Source organism: Capricornis sumatraensis, chromosome 8, assembly GCF_032405125.1.
Source record: "Capricornis sumatraensis isolate serow.1 chromosome 8, serow.2, whole genome shotgun sequence".
Taxonomy (NCBI): domain Eukaryota; kingdom Metazoa; phylum Chordata; class Mammalia; order Artiodactyla; family Bovidae; genus Capricornis; species Capricornis sumatraensis.
The window spans coordinates 1,509,424-1,524,915 of record NC_091076.1 but is presented as its reverse complement, the minus strand read 5'-3'; the positions used below and the strand labels follow the sequence as shown (position 1 = coordinate 1,524,915).

The window sequence follows — 15,492 nt, the reverse complement described above, 5'->3', positions numbered from 1 at the left end:
TTCCTCTGTTCATGGAATTCTCCAGGCAAGAACACTGGAGTGGGTTGCTGGTCCCTTCTCCAGGGGATCTTCCCAACCCAGGGATCAAACCCAGGTCTCCTGCGTTGTGAACGTGTTCCGTGCCATTTGAGCCACCTGGGAAGCCATTGAACTTTTACTGCAGACACGGCTCTTCCCCTCCTTTTTCTAACGGAAGTGGGCGGGCCTGACATCTCGCTGTAGGTCCCCAGTCAGCAGGGATCTGTTCTGTGATGGAGCTCTAAGGTGCTTCCTAAGTATCTTCCCCATCTCCTCTGGGATCCATCAACCATTCAGAGTGCATTTTTGCATTTCTAAACCTACGCTCATAAGCTGCCAGCCATCGGTTCCGACTGGGCTGCAGAGGGCTGGCTGCTCGCTGAGACATCCCTTAGAGCCTGAAGCTGCTGCAAAGCCTCGTCTATAGCCTACGCCTGCCATGTTTCCCGTGCACACTGTCCTTCAGAGGGACGGTGGCCCATCAGCGTCCATCACTCAGGCCTAATTCTTCTGTTCGGAGCTCTCACACCCACCTCCAAGCCTTCCATCTTCCTGACTTCCTGACCCCGAGACGTGCTTGAAACTCTCCCGCTCCCGGCCCCGACTTATTCCTCCCCAGCGGTCCCACCATCTGCGACTCAGTTCATGTTGTTCTGAACCTGCACGATTCTGTGAGCTGAACCTCCCGCCCCCGTGTGCTGACTGCCTTCCCCAGGGTGTTCCTGTGCGACGTGAAGGGACGGTGCTGGGCTCGGGGGACCCCACTGTTTCTCACATGGAGGTGCTCGCCCTCGCGGCCCCCGCTGCAGGAGGGCACAGTGGCCAGGCGCAGGGTATTCACATCGACTGCAAGTAGCCCTGGCGTGTGGGGGTGGGGTGACCGAGGGCCTGTGGACGTGTGTGTGTGTGTGTGTCGAGGGGGGGGCGGCACACTGTGTATGGTCACGTACAATCCGGGTGGGCGAGCTCATTGTCAGGGGCCTGGCGCCCCGCAGCAGCCTGAGCCAGGATACTCCCCACTTCCCTCTGCTCTGCAGAGCCCTCCCGGGGGGCCATCCAGGCTCGGCAGCTTCCTCCGTGAATACTTGGCTGAGCAAGGCTCTATGTCTTGATCCAATTTTTGTGATTTATATTTTCCGTAATTCTACTTGGTCAGGCCTTTCAGTCTTACACAGGGAGCACTCTGTTCCCATATAACATAGAAAGAACGGTCTGTGTTGCCACGACTGTTCCCTGAGACGTGCTCTCCCCCCTCCCTGGGGCCGCGTGCACGTCCTCTGCTGCAGGCTCCCTTCTGCCCTGTTTCTGGGGGACGTTTGTGCCCCAGGCCTGCCTTCCGGACACTCTGCAAAAGCCAAGCTCTGCTGCCCCAAACTGGCTTCAGAGCAGATCCGAGGGGGGGGGCGGGGGCCAGCAGAGTGGGCTCGCACGCAGGGTGGGGACGGGGTGATGGTCCGCAGACACAAGCGGTAGCCGCTGGCAGAGCCAGTGGGCACCTGGGGCTCTCTGGGGCGTAGACGACCACAGCCGGGGGTCTCCTGAGCCGAACCCGAGGTCAGCACCTGGGTCTCTTGGGTCCCCAAGCTGCAGAGCAGCCCCTGCGACACCCTGCCCACCCACGGGCCCCACTGATGAGCCAGCACACACGCGGTGGAGGGGAGCCTGCTCGCTTTATTCACAGGCCCCAGAGCATGGACACAGTGAGGACAGAGACGCAGGGGGCCCCTTGGGGCCGGACGCCGCTGTGTGAACCCCCCGGGCTGAGGGTCTCTGCCTCTGGGAACCTCCTCGGCCGCTCTACTTCCAGCGCCCGCCGACTTTGCCCTTGGGGGTGGTCCCGGCCTTCTTGCTGCTGTAAATGGGAAGCAAGTTGGTCTTGAGCATGAGGGCATCTGGGACCCTAGCTGACCCCTTCCCCAGCCCCCAGCAGACCCCAGACCCTGGAAGCTTGGCCTGGCCCAGCCCTAGCAGCCCAGGGGCATCCCCAGCCCTGGTCCAGCCGCAGTGACTCACCTGTGCCTGCCCACCCGGGCCTGGGCGACTTTGTGCTGGGGGCGTTAGTGAGGTTAAGGGGGTGCTGGCAAGAGCTGGACCCCTCTCCCTCCCTTCCCCACCCGATGGACTCGGGGCACGGGGCCTTATGTCAGGCAGACCCGAGCCTGCCCGGGCAGCTGTCCCTGCTGGTAGCCGCCATCCTCCCAGTAATTCTGGCCTGAAAAGAGCCGGGCCCCCCACTCCCCGGCCAGGATGGGCAGGGGCAGCGGGCGGCTCTGGTTCCTCAGTCCAGGCCAGCAGACCAGCCTGACGGACTTGGGACCTGGGAGGCCTCCATCTTGTTCTAGAATCTCAGCCCCTCAGTCACCGGTGAGAGTGGGACCTCGGGCGATGGGGGTCCTCAGGAGCCCACCCCATCTGTCTGAGCCCTGTGTGCAGCAGGCAGCCAGGAGCTGGCGGGGGGCCGGGCCGCAGGCGGGCGGTCATTGGCACTCTTCTTGGGCAGCTTCAGGCTGGAATGGGCCCTGCGGCTCCCAAGGCGTCAGGGGAAGGCCTGGCACTGCTCACGGCCCATGTCCCTCAGCAGAAGCCACATGCTCACACACACACCTAGCCAAGTGACCTGCAAGAACCCCTGCCTCACGCCACAGAGCCCGGGGCAGAGGGTGTGAGCCTTTGCCAGCCCCCTCTGCAGCCCTCGGGGCAGCCCCAGCTCAGCCTCCAGTCTCGGGCACTGAACCTCAGCAGGGGGCACCTGGGCCCACGCCCTCCAGCCCTTCCTGGCAGCTGCTGCAAAGGGTCCCGTGGACCCAGCGGGCTCATTGACCCCAGACCACGGGTCTCATGCCAGGCTGTGCAGGGTCTGCTGAGTCCCTGCGCAGGTCACCCTGAAGGCCACCCTGGGGGCCTCCTGCTGGCTCTCCCCACCCGTCCTCCTGGGCTCTGGGGATGGGGGAGACAGGAGGCTGCAGGTCCGGGGTTCAGGGCCCAGCATGCTGGCCCAAAGGCCCAGCCAGTTAATCTTGTTACTGCTCTGCTGAGGGCCGCCTGCCACTGGCACAGGCTGACATCTCCAGGCCCCTGGGGGCAGTGGCAGCCGACCCCGTGGGGCTGCGTGCCTGGCGCAGAGCATGGGGCAGGCAGGGCTACTCACTGCTTCTGGGCCTGGTCGATGCGGCTCCTGAGGTTGGTGATCTGCAAACAACACAGGGCACTTACCTGTGCGTTCGCACGGGGCCAGGCTGCATGGTGGCCTCCCGCCCGCGGGCCCCTCGGCGGCCCTGGCGGGCCTCAGTGCTTTTACTGTCCCGGCTCCTCCGGTCTGGAGGGGCTTAGACTCGTGCCTCTGACTTACTCTTGGTGGCCTGAGCTGGACACCTGGGCCATGACACACCGCAGCCCCAGAGCTGGCCACTTACCTGCCCGCCTCTGCAGGATGTGGGGCAGGGGCACGGGCCGGAGGTGGGCTTGCAAGCACAGCCCCCGCCTGGTGGCTGGAGCTCAGAGCCCCGCGGCCATCTCGCTCCCCGGCCCGGCTGCCCCCTCCTGCTGACCGCCTGGGGGAGGCTAGGGAGGCAAGGGCCAGCCTCTGCTGCCGACGAAGGGCAGCAGGTCAGCCTCGGAAGCCCCCAGGTGGCAGGCAAGGGGGAGGAGGCGGGCGGGAGGACCCAGGGACGTCCTCCGGGATCTCCGTGCCCGCTGCCGCCGACACCCGCAACGACCCAGGTTTCCGCCAAGCGCAAGGCCCACCGTGCATGAACACCAGAGCCTGGCCCAGGGTGGGCCCCAGCGACTTACAACTTGGCCAGCATCTCCACTCTGGCCCGGACGTTCATGATCTAGAAAGACCGAGATGGTTAGGGGGCTGGGTGGGCGGCCAAGGCTTCGGTGCCCTGCATGCTCAGGACCAGCCTGGTCCAAGGCCCTCGGCTCTCCAAGCTCCCGGGTAGCCACCGCACACACGAGTGTCAGGGCCTGCTCTCCCGGCCCAGCGCGAGTGGGGCCAGTCTGGGCCCTCTGAAGCCCATTTCCAAGCCAGCTGGGAGCACTGGCACACAGCGCGGTGCCCCCTCATCTGGTCCCCGGGGGAGGGTCTTTCCCCAGAGGGAGGTGGGGAAATTGAAGTGCAGGAGGACCAGGCAACCCACCCAAGGGCCCTGGGCTCCGGGAAGGAGGCAGGACTCCGCCAGCCGCCAGCACTGGTCACCCACACCCTCTGTCTCAGGGGCCAGCGGGAGAGGGGGCCTGAGAGTGGGCGGTCCTCCCCAGGGGACACCGGAGGCTGGAGGAAAGGGTCTGTCATGGGCCTATCATCAGGCTCCGTACCCAGGCCCGTGCTGACTGCAAGGAGGGTGTCTACCCGGGGCTGCCGACCTGAGCTGTGAGCCCAGGGCGGGGGAGGCACCGGCCAGGCCCCCTCCCCAGCTCTGAGTCCCAGGGCTGGCCTGGCTGGAACTTGGGTTTGCAGAGGAGGCTGGATGAGGCAGAACCCCGACCCCAGAGGAACTCAGTGCCCCTCTGGTGGGCTCAGGACACCAGGTCTCTAAGACCCCCGCCCCGGAACAAAGGCGCTCTGCCCCACTGCACCCCCGGCCAGCCCTGAGCACCGGGCTGACATGAGGCCAACGTGGGCAGGGCCTCCCGCAGGGCAGGGGCCTTGCTCGGGGTCCGGGGACTCGGGGTGCCCGCCAGCAGGTGAGGCCACGGACACAACACTCACGTCATATTTCTGGCGCTTCAGCTTCTCCCCATACTCGAACTTGTCGGTCTCCAGCTTGTACAGGGTGTCCCAGAGCTCCTTGGCCTTGTCCCTGGGGGGCAGCCACGGGTGAGCGGCTGGCGGGTCAGCCCCGGCAGGAGGGTCCGGGCGCTGCCCCCAGTCCCGGCAGGGCCTCACCTGAGCTTGTCCTCGCTGAGGTGGTCGATGTTGAGGGGCTTCCTCCGCTCAGCCAGGACCTTCTTCTTCGTTTCCCGGGCCGTCTGCTTCTTGCCTCTTTTCTGGTCTGCCTGAGGGGACATGCGAGGGGCGCGTCGAGCCGGCCCAGGCCACGGTGGGCAGCTCGGCCCCGCGCCCGCACTCACCTTGGCCAGGTAGCTGCTGTAGTTGGCCCCCATGGAGGACAGCGCCTTTTTCTTCTTCAGATCGTCCTCAGCCCTCCTCTTGGCGTCTTCCTCCTCCCGCCGTGCCTTCTCCTCCTGCAGGGACACCCCCACCCCCAGCCAAGACCTCAGCGCGGCTGTCGAGGCCCTCCCCAACCAAGACCTCAGCGCGGCTGTCGAGGCCCTCCCCAACCAAGACCTCAGCGCGGCTGTCGAGGACCTCCCCAACCAAGACCTCAGCGCGGCTGTCGAGGACCTCCCCAACCAAGACCTCAGACCGGCTGTCGAGGACCTCCCCAACCAAGACCTCAGCGCGGCTGTTGAGGACCTGCTTGGGCTGGGAACCTTCTGGAAGGTCCCAGTCCCCATCGAGTCTGCCCTCTCGCAGGGTTTCTGCAGGGCGGGGGGAGCTTGGCTGATGGCCTGGGTTCCTAGGCCAGTGTCAAGGGGAATGTCAGAAATGGGAAGGCCCGGGAGCCTGGGGGCCGGCGGGGGGCTAGGCTGGGCTGGGGTCGGGGCCGGGCTGGAGGCCGGGCTGGGGGCCAGGCTGGGCTGGGGTGGGGGCCGGTGAGGGGGCTGGGCTGGGCGGGGGGCCACCTCACCGCCAGTCTGTTCTGGCGTTCCCGCTCCTTCTCTGCCCGGATCCTCTGCTGCTCGGCTCTCTCTGCTCGGCGTTTCTCCTGTGGCCCGAGGGGAGCGGGTCAGCCCGGCCTGGCCCTCCCCTGGACCCCCGGCCACATCCACCAGCCCGGCCTCCGCCCAGAGCTGCAGGACTGCACTCACGATTCTCTCCTTGAGGGCGACCAGCTCCTCCTCCTCCTTCTTCCGAGCCTCGAAGTGGCTGTCGATGAGAGCCTGGAGCTCCATGAGGTCTTTGTTCTGGCGCTTCTTCTGGATGTCCTGTGGGGACGGGCCCATCATACCCGCCCTCCTCTCGAACTGTGGGCTGCCTGCTCCCTCAGCCACGGGGTCAGAGTGGTACCCTTCTTGTGGCTGAGTCCAGGCCGTGCAGAGCCCTGAGGTCAGTGAGCACCCCTGGGATGGACTGCCTCTGACCTGGCCTCATTGTTAAGCCCAGAGATGCCTGAGTGGGTTGGACGGAGAGGAAACTGGGGAACGAGGTAGTCTGTTGGACACACAGATGGATGGGTGGGTGAGTGGATGGGGGGGTGGCTGGAGGAGTGGATGGACAGATGGGATGCACAGATGGGTGACAGATAGTTGGGTGGGTGATTGGACGGATGGGGAGAGATGGGGAGATGGGGAGATGGATGACTGGGGAGGAGGGAAGACAGGCGTTATTCCCGGACGAGTTCTCTCTGATCCGGGAATGAATCACAGCAGGAACCTGGAAGCCCCAGTTCTGGCTGCTCTAGAGGACGTGACCTTCTCAGGCTTCGCCTGGAGCCGAAGGCTGGGGGTCTGGGGAGACTGTGTAAACCTGGGTCCCATAAACTTACATCGAAGTCGACTTTCTCCCCTTCCGGGATCTTAGGAGCAGTGAGTCTGAAGAAGAGAGAGTGGCTCATGAGTACGGTGAGTGGGTCCCCACCAGGAGGCTGTTGTTCTTATCCAATATATAGCCCACTGTCCCCAGAGTGGCGTGACCCTTCTAGAAGTTTATAACCTCTTAGCGTCCTTCTACCTCGCCCACTCCTAGGCCTCTCAAGGGCTGCTTCACCCCTGCTCACCCGAGAAGGGTGACCTTGCTCTCTTTCTCAAACAAAAGAAGGCAAGGTGGTTACCAGAGACCGTTCCCGGGTCTTCGGCCTCTGCGGTCAGGAATGGCCATCTCGGCTGACCCTTTGCGCTGCTCTGGTCACCTTTTGACCTCTCTTTCTGGGGACCCAGAGGAGGGGGTGCTGGGCAGAATGCACGCCGTGCGGAAAGGAGACGAGATCCCTCTCGAATCCCTCCGGCCAGGGTGGCCGTGGCCCTCCCCCTCCCCCCAGACATCTCGGACGGAGCAGAGTTAAATCAACAGCAGAAGCAAGACCTTCTTCAAAAAAGAAGAGAGTGGAACTGAACGTGGATCGGCATGCTGGCGAGGGAAGCGATTTTCTGAGCTCAGAAGGCCCCACTCAGGCAAAGATGGCCAGAGGAGTCCATGCAAATGGAAAACTTATGGAAAAGGCACAACGTGGAAGGGGGGAGAAACCAGACTAGAAAAATATTTTCAGCAAATACAGAGAAGACTTATATCCTTATGCAAACCGATGATTAAGAAAACATAGAGACGCCCCCGCCGTTAGATAAATGGGCAGAGGGTGAACGCTAGCAGCTCCCCGAGAAGAAAGACCACCAGTCAACACACAAGGGAGAGGCTCCCAAGCCATCAGAGGAATGTGAACGAAAACAAGCCAGAGAGGCCGTTTCTCATCCACCCGTCAGAGGCTCCGTGTGCAGGCACGTCGCGGGCCCGGGCATGCGGTGTGGAGGCCGCGCTGGCGGTCCTCGTGGAAGCCTTTTGGCAGCGGACATCAAAAGCCTGAAGAACGTTCCTACTCTTTGACCCAGTAATTCCATTCTGGGAATGCGGCCTAGGCAAATAAGCCGAAAGACAGAAAATGCTTTCCACCCGGCGTTATTTATGATAGTAAAATATTGGGGAAAGCCTTAATATCCTGCAAGAGAGGAACGGTTAGGAAAATTATGGTTTGTCGAATTGATGGAATATTATGTGGCCATTCAAAATATTTAAGAAGACTATGTAAAAACATGGAAAAATACTTAGGGACAGCGCTGCATTTTAGAAAAGCAGAATTCAAGGCTGTATAGACAAGACGATGTTTGAAAAACAGCTCAGAGTTTCAGTCCTTTTTTCCGAGTCCTATGCATGGAAAAAGAGTAGGAAGAAATAAGCCTTTTTATTTCTTTCTCCTCTTTTCCGCAGTCTGGCTGGCGGGGTGGGAGAGTTATAGATGATTTTTTTTTTCATTGGACTTTTACGTATTTTCCAAATTTTCTTTAATGAGGTGTTTTATTTTCATAATGAAAACACAAACATTTTTTTAAAACTAGAAAATATCTTGTGACCCGGCAGCTTTCTTTAAAATTGCTGAAAAATAAAGTGTAACGGATGGAAACGGGCTGGCTACACATTCGCATATTTCCAGTCCTCTGTGGAGAGTCCGCAGGGCTCCCCTAAGTGGGAGCGAGCTCTTGGCCTGCGCTCAGAGGCGCTGACACGCCTTCCCCTGCAGAGCAAAGGAGGCGCGTGTCCCCCGAGGACGGGGGGTGAATCACGTACAGAGGGCCGTGGGCTCGCACGTACTTATCAGAAACAGAAAATCAGGAACGCTGGATTAAAACAAGAAACCTCTGAACCACTAGCGCGCGAGCCAAATGAGCAAGAGAAAGCCTCTTTGAACGAGGTCAACGCTTCCCCCGGGGGCCCAAGGCCCCCACGAAGGGGAGGATGGGGGCTCCGGTCAAGGCTTTGCTCCCAGGCGGGTTTCAAGGCCGAGAGCCTCCCTGCCAGCACCCCACCACTCACATCGAGGGCCCCGGGAGATGCGGGCGGCAGCACGGCCAGGAGGGTGGGCACCAGAAAGGGCCATGGGGGCTCCACGGGGCCTCCCTCCTTCTGCCCCGACTCCCCCAACTTTCTGCCCCCTTTCTTCCTCTGCCCAGCGCCTCCTCCTGCAGGAAGCCATCCTTGTCTAGCCTGCAGGGTCCGGGGCATGGACTGGACCTCCAGAGTCCATCCCTACCCAACCCCAGGGTGAAGCCCCGCCTGGGAGGAGTGCATCGGCTGCCCTGTGACCCCGTTCCCTGGGCGAGCCTCACCCGGAATCCAGGACCACAAATTCAGGAGCAAACGAGTGGCTGCGGCCCCTTGAGGATTCAGGTCCCCAGGGCCCAACGAGCTTCGAGGCCTCTCTCTCGGGACCGGGCCAGCCGAGTCCCAGGCCTCACAGGCCCCCGTCGCCCAGCCCAGCCCCACACTCACCTGGGTCTCGGCTTCTCCTCTGATCAGCAGGGCGGCATCGGCGGGGGGAGGAGAGGAGACGGGGAGACCAGGTGAGAGGGCAGCTCACCCAGCCCCCAGGTCCCCACACGCCTGACCAGGGCCCCCCTCCCGTGGACCCGCCCTCCCTGCCCACCAGAGGCCGGGGACTTGCCCCCACCAGGGCCTGTACGCGGGAGCCCCTGTGGGCTCTGAGGAGGAGAATGGGTGCAGGGCCCAGGGCAGGGCGGGTGGAGAAAAGGAGGAGAGAAGGGGCCCGGGGGTGCCACACCCTCGGGGCAGAGACAAGACTGAGGCTGAGGGCCAGGTGGAGGAATCGCCTTCCTGCCCACCTCCTGATGTGCCTGCTGGGCCCCTGCTGACCCCCTAGTGTCAGTGTGGGGCGGAAGCACAGGTCGGGACAGAGCTAAGCCCCGCAGCAGACGCAGCTTCAAGCAGCAAGGCCTGGCCCTCGGAGGCCCTGGCGTCAGACGGGCAGGACGGGCAGGTGGGCAGGCGGCCGAGCAGAGGCACGGAGAGCCCTCGAGATGGACCCCGGGCGGTCGGGCCTCTCTGCCAGGGTCTGTCCAGACTCCACGCGGACACCGTGTGCAGCCAGAGGCCTGGCCTTACCTGCCTGGTCCTCCCAGTCCTCATGCTCCGCGTCTTCAGGCAGAAGCGCACATGCAAGAGAAAGCGGCGGGCGCGGGCGCGGGCTGGGGGCGGGCGCGGGCGCGGGGCGGGCGCGGGGCGGGCGCGGGCGCAGGCTGGGGGCAGGCCAGCTGGGGCACTCCTAAACCCCGCTTCCCCGGGCGGGCGCTGGCCTGGACCCCATCGGTGACCCCCCCGCTGAAGGCTGCAGGGCTTCTGTCTGGGAGGGTCTGTGAGAGCTAACTGCAGGCCCAGCATGCCCGGGGAGACCCCCAGCCCCAGAAGGCCAGCGGTAGCTGGAGGGGCCGCCGAGGGCCTGTGGGTGCTGGCTGCGGGCTTCCTTAAGCCCTTCCACTGGAGGCGGCCTCCTTGGAAGAAAAGCGATGCCACATCTAGACCCTGATGCTGGTCAAGATTGAGGGCAAGAAAAGGGGAGACAGAGGGTGAGGTGGTTGGATGGCATCACCAGCTCCGCGGACGTGTGAGCAGAGTTGGGCACGCCCAAGTGACTGAACAACAATGGCTAGGTGCGGGCAGCTCTGGGGGCCTGACTCCTGGATTCCATTGAGTTGAAACCCAGGGATTCTCGAACAAGGAGGCTGATAACGTCTCCTGGGACCTCAGACCTGCGGAAGCCTGGCTAGGTGAGGTCCCAAGCCGAGAGGACGAGCTCGCTGAGGCTGAGCCCCGAGAGGCGCGGGAGCCTGCATCAGCTCAGCCCTGAAGGCCAGGCGCCTGCCCCTGCTCCTGGGCCTTTGGTGGCAAGGACAGGGCCGTCCATGTTGAGCTGCCAGTGTCCCCACTTGGGGGCCTGGCCGGGGCAGGTGGGCTATGGTCAGGGTCTCCCTGGCATCCCCTTCCTAAGCGCGTGGACCCCTAGGTTGCTTAGCAACCGGCCCCCACTCGCACAAACAGCCTCCTGCGCCTGCTGGGGCTGCTCAGCTTCCAGGTGGGCCTGGCGTCACTGCCCCCCACTCCCCGGCACCTGGTGGGGGGCTGGAGCGGGGCGAGGAACAGGGGAGGCAAAGCGCCAGGCGGCAAAGCTCCCAGGCGGCGGGCAATCAGGATGCGACCTGGCAGCCCCAGCCTGCCTGTCTGTTGGTCTGTCAGCCCCAGGGCTGGTTCCAGGGTGTCCCATGGGCCCAGCCGGGCCCTTGTCTTACAGGGGGTCCTGCTGAGGCCCCGGGAGGGGAGACAATTTGCAGCCCATGCTCTGGGTGCAGGCCCCGCGAGGAGGCCCTCTGCAGCCCCACGAGGGCCGTGTGAAGGCGGGGGCCTCTGACTTGGGCCCCGACAGCTCCACCCAGGGGGCCCCAGTACTTCCAGGCCCCTGGGCCCCCGCCTCGGCCTCAGCCTGACTTTCCGCTTCATCCCGCTTGCCTTCCCACACTTCCCTTCCGCGCTCTGCCTTCCTTGCTGTCTGGGGCCCTGCCTCTCCCCCTCTGCCCTTCTCCACCTAGCCTGGTGGGTCCAGGGCGTCCCAGTGGACCCCAGTACCATCCTCCCAGCACCCGCCAGGCCCTTTGGGCCTGGCTCCCCCCACCTTCCTGTGGTGACCCGGGCGGGGCCTCACCCCCTCAGTCCTGAATGCTCGCTGCCTGTCAGCCGTCTGACCCACAGCCACCCTCACCATCCCTGGCCTAAGCGTCCCACCCAGGGCCCAGCCTTCCGGATGGCAGCGGGGAGGGTCAGGCAGGCGCGGGGGAGCTCAGGCCTCAGCAGGGGCCGTGGGGGGAGCAGCAAGCGTACCTTCTTGGATTTCCTCTGGAGAAGCGGCACCGAGGGGGGGGGGGGGGCGGAGAGAGAACCACTGTGAACCTCAGGCAGAGGCTGGGGGTGGGCGGCGGGCAAGCAGGTGAGTGAGTTACATGGCCCCTCTTGTTCCTCATCGGCCAGGCTGCGGCTCACACCCACACACGGCCCGTGTGCACACGCACCCACACGGGACTGAAGTCATGGCACATACCTGGTTCATGAACTTCATGGACTAAGGAGGGCCATGGAACAAGAGGCAACGCGCGGGTCAGAGGTCAAAGGAGAAAGGATCCCGGGTTAATGGAAACAGCCGGTCGCCCCGGGAGGGTCAGTGGCCGAGGCCCGGGGATGGGGAGCGTGCGGGGAGTGAGCAAGACAAGGTCAATGTTGGCCGGGGCAGCAACCCCCTCCGGTCCTGTCCCTGCCTGCACGCCGGGCTTCGCTTCTCTCAGGGGACCCCTCCTGCTTGAGGGGCCACTGGGGTCCTGCCTCGCTTGGCAGCACCCCACCACCACCACTTCCCACCTCCTTCAGGCCCCCGAGGACTTCCTTGGGGGCAGGGCCGTGGCCTGGAGGGTGGCCCCTGGGGCCTGGAAGGGAAGCTTCCTACCAGCCCGAGGCCGGGGCACCCACTGCCTTTTCTCTCTGTGCCCACGGAGGGGCCTGAGTGTTGGGTACCAGCTCTCAGCTGCCCTGACTGCTGTGCCAACCCCAGGGTTCCAGGCCCTCCCACTCTCCAGTCCTGCCCCTGACCCGGGAGGGAGCTCCCTGGGGCAGGCTAGAGGAGGCCCGTGTGGGGACACTTTGGCCTGGCTGGGGGCACAGACCGCAAGGGCTGTCCCCTCATCGCCCTGGGCTCCCCCGAGACCCCTGTGGAGGGGTCAGGTGCCGGGGACTCCAGGTGCCCACCTCGGGGCAGGAGGCGGGCCTCAGGGATGCCCCCGGGACAGCTAGGTCTCATGTGGTCCAGCGGCCTCCCTACTGACCTGCCCTCCCTGGGCTAGGGGGTGCCTGGGCCCATGTTGGGGGGGGCAGTGCTGGCCCTCGGGGGGCCAGCCTGCTCTGGTCAAGCATTGGCCATGGTTAGTGAGTTACATGGGGGCCACATGTGGGGGCCCCTTGGCTGGCTGGCACCTTGCCGCCCCCTCCCCGGCCCGCTGTGCCGCAGCCAGCCCCGGGCACCACATGGGGCTCAGAAGTCCTGCGTCCACGTACCTCCCTCGTGGACCTCAGGGACTTCTGCAGGCGGGGGGGACGCTGGGTGTGCAGGGGCAGAAGGAGAGAGGAGAGGTTAGGCCGGGAGCGCACTGCACGCCCTTAGAGGGTGGGGCACGCGGGGTCGCGTGAGGGTCGGGGTCACTGGACAGAGGGCTGGCGGGTGGCTGGGGGCCGGGGTCTTGGACCCCACTTACCTTCCTCCTGGGTCTCTTCTGCAGTGGGGACCAGAGGGAGCAGGAGGGAGAGAGGGAATGAGACAATCGTTAGGGGGCCAAGCGAGGGGTGGCCGGGAAGGGAGGCGCCTCAGGCTGGGGGGCCGCGGGCAGCAGGCGCTCCAGGCACCAGGGAGGCTGGCAGGCATCGGTGGGCCCGCAGGCCTCTGCAGCGCGGCCTGCTCGGGTCCTGGGGGTCCCGCCCTCCCCTTTCCTTGGGGAGCAGGTGCTGGACTGAGGTGTCTGTGCTCCGGAGGGTTCCACTAAGTAACCGGACCCTGAAGGTACCGGAGGTGGGGATAGGTGTTAGGGGAAAGCCCATCGGGTGTGGGCTGGCGTCCTCAGGGGGCCCAGCGGCAGGGGGCAGAGGCAGGCGTTGGAGGAGCCTACTCGAGGCACCTGCCCACGCACCCCATCGACTTCCCCTGGGAGGGCACCACCCGGGACTGCGGTTCCCTCTCAGAAAGAAGTCTCTCCACCTTTTCAGCAGAAAAAGGAAGAGTGTTGCTCACGTAGCTAGAGTAGCCAAGGGTTTTCAAAATATTTTCAAAACCTAGCTCCCAGAACACCCCACAGGAGAGCCGGCCCAACGGAGCTCGGGAGAGCCTGGCTGCGGTGGAGCAGGGCCCGGGGTGCCCATCAGGCCTGCAGACTGCCCCGCACACCCTTCCCAGCGCCGGGCTCCCCTCCTGCCGGGGCTCGACCCACCGGGAAGGGTCTCCTGACTCACCTGGGGTCCCCACTCCCAGAGGGAGGGAGAGGGGGAGAGCTGGGGGAGACAGGGACAGAGACAGAGAGACACAGAGAGAGAGAGATAGAGAGACAGAGAGAGAGAGAGACAGAGATAGAGAGACAGAGACACAGAGACGATAAGACAGGCAGAGTGAGGCAGGTGAGTGGCACTCCAGACTTGCTATTAGTGTCTTCATGACCAAATTCCAGCTAACCTCACACACCAGAGATACTGTGAGATTGTTATGTATAAGTGATACATACTAACACAGAAGTATTAATGAATGATTAATGAGCGCCTCTCAATGGAGGGCAGAGGTGGCTGTTAGGGGTGCGGGAGGTGGGGATTAATGAGCACAGAGGTGGACGGTTAATGGGTGAGCTGGGCGGGGGCCTGGGGGGCGAGGGCGCCTGGGGGGCACCTCCGTTACCTTCCTCCTCGTTCTCTTCTGCAAGGGAGTAGAACAAAGGAGAGGAAGCGGTTAGAGGGCGGCGGGGGGCCAGCCTGGACAGAGGCGGGCGGCCCGCCTGCCCATCGGCCGCTGTCAGGGGAGGACCGCGAAGACGCAGAAACTCATGGGCAGGGCTCTGAGCCTCGAAGGCCTGGTTCTGCAGTGGGAGTGCAGTCTCCCCTCTGCAAGTGGGGTGTCACGGGGCAGGGTGTCCATGGGCTGGGCTGGGGATCTGTCCTTTGAGGGGAGGTGCAGGGGCAGGGGTGCGGGCCTGCTTGAAGAGGGGCGTCCACATGCCCGCGGTTTCCAGGGCCTCCCTGGGCAAGGTGCTGGCCGCAGGTGGAGAGCCCCGTCCCACCTTTCTGTTTAGAGCTGATGCGGAGAGAGTCTGGCGTCCACACTTACCCTCCACGTGCTCGCTGTGGGGAGAAGGGGAGCGGTGAGGGGTCAGTTCTTGGCGGGGAGGGGGGCCTCCTCTGGCCTCTGAGCACACGAGGTCCAGGGGGCTTGAAGCAGGCGGATACTCACACTTCCTCGTCCGACATGGCGGCTGGGTGCTTTCTGCAGGGGGTGGGGGGAGACAGGGCACGAGTGAGGAGTTGCCTGGGCCTCGAGGTGCAGGAATGTGGGGGGTGGGCTCAGCGAGCCGACTGTGGGGGGCTATCCTTGCACAGGGGTTGAGGGCCAGCTCCCTAGCCTGGGCGGGCTGCACCCGCACAGGGCCTCCTCGGCAGGCTGCCTTGCTTCCTGCGAGGCCCCAGGCCCCCAGCCCTCTTCGCCCCAGATCCGATCCCCCTCCGCCCCCCTTCCGGGCCTGGCTCCGGCCTGCTGCCTGGAATCCCAGAGCTGGGCGGGAGCTGGGAGGTGGTGGCTGGGCCGACATGCTCTCTGCAGCGTTCCCCAAGGAGGATCATCCAGAAAGCACGCGGCTGAGCGGGCTGGGGCGGGGGGCCCTTCCTGGCAGCTCCAGGCCCCTGTGAGGCCCTGCTGAGGTTGCTCAAAACCTCCCTCTTGGCAGTCTCTGCTCTTGGGTCTAGATGGTGGGGCTGGAGGGGAGGGGGCTCCCAGGCAGCCTCTGAATTACAGAGCTTGGCTCCTCAAAATGGGCGCCGTGGACCTTCCCTGGCCTTCCCGCCTGCCGTCCCCACAAGGCCCACTCCTCGGGAATGAGCCATGCTCCCTGCTCCCACTCATGATTTCCCGTGAGGATGCTGCGTTCTCTGATGGGGGCACCCGGGGATTCCTTGGGGTCCTTCACGGCCCTCTGCAGAGCCCTTTCCCAAAATCACAAGAGTACTAGGCATCCACGTCCTCCATCTCCCATCACCCCAGCAGACTGGGCCCTGAGCTCACCGGGATGTGTCTGGTTTGTTTCTAAATGTCCACGCGGCCACCCCTCCCCAGCCTGGCG

General features: G+C 64.2%; 1 protein-coding gene across 9 annotated transcripts; it reads right to left on the bottom strand.

The window, feature by feature from the left end:
- Positions 1–1,781: 1,781 nt before the first annotated feature.
- TNNT3 (troponin T3, fast skeletal type) lies at positions 1,782–14,626 on the bottom strand. Of its 9 annotated transcripts, none has more exons than XM_068976789.1 (16): positions 14,610–14,626; positions 14,487–14,500; positions 14,061–14,078; positions 12,880–12,897; positions 12,683–12,724; positions 11,679–11,699; positions 11,462–11,476; positions 9,065–9,083; positions 6,573–6,618; positions 5,896–6,012; positions 5,715–5,792; positions 5,095–5,208; positions 4,910–5,019; positions 4,733–4,823; positions 3,167–3,207; positions 1,782–1,870 (listed from the first exon to the last, which is right to left on the bottom strand). In XM_068976789.1, the coding sequence occupies exons 1-16, from the start codon at positions 14,624–14,626 to the stop codon at positions 1,816–1,818; spliced, it is 816 nt and encodes a 271-aa protein (XP_068832890.1). In that variant the 3' UTR covers positions 1,782–1,815. The 9 variants fall into 9 exon arrangements, with proteins under 9 accessions (XP_068832890.1, XP_068832893.1, XP_068832897.1 ...); XM_068976793.1 differs by lacking the exon at positions 3,167–3,207 and adding an exon at positions 3,811–3,851 and having other exon boundaries at positions 1,816–1,870; XM_068976792.1 differs by lacking the exon at positions 11,462–11,476.
- Between the last annotated feature and the right edge of the window lie 866 nt (positions 14,627–15,492).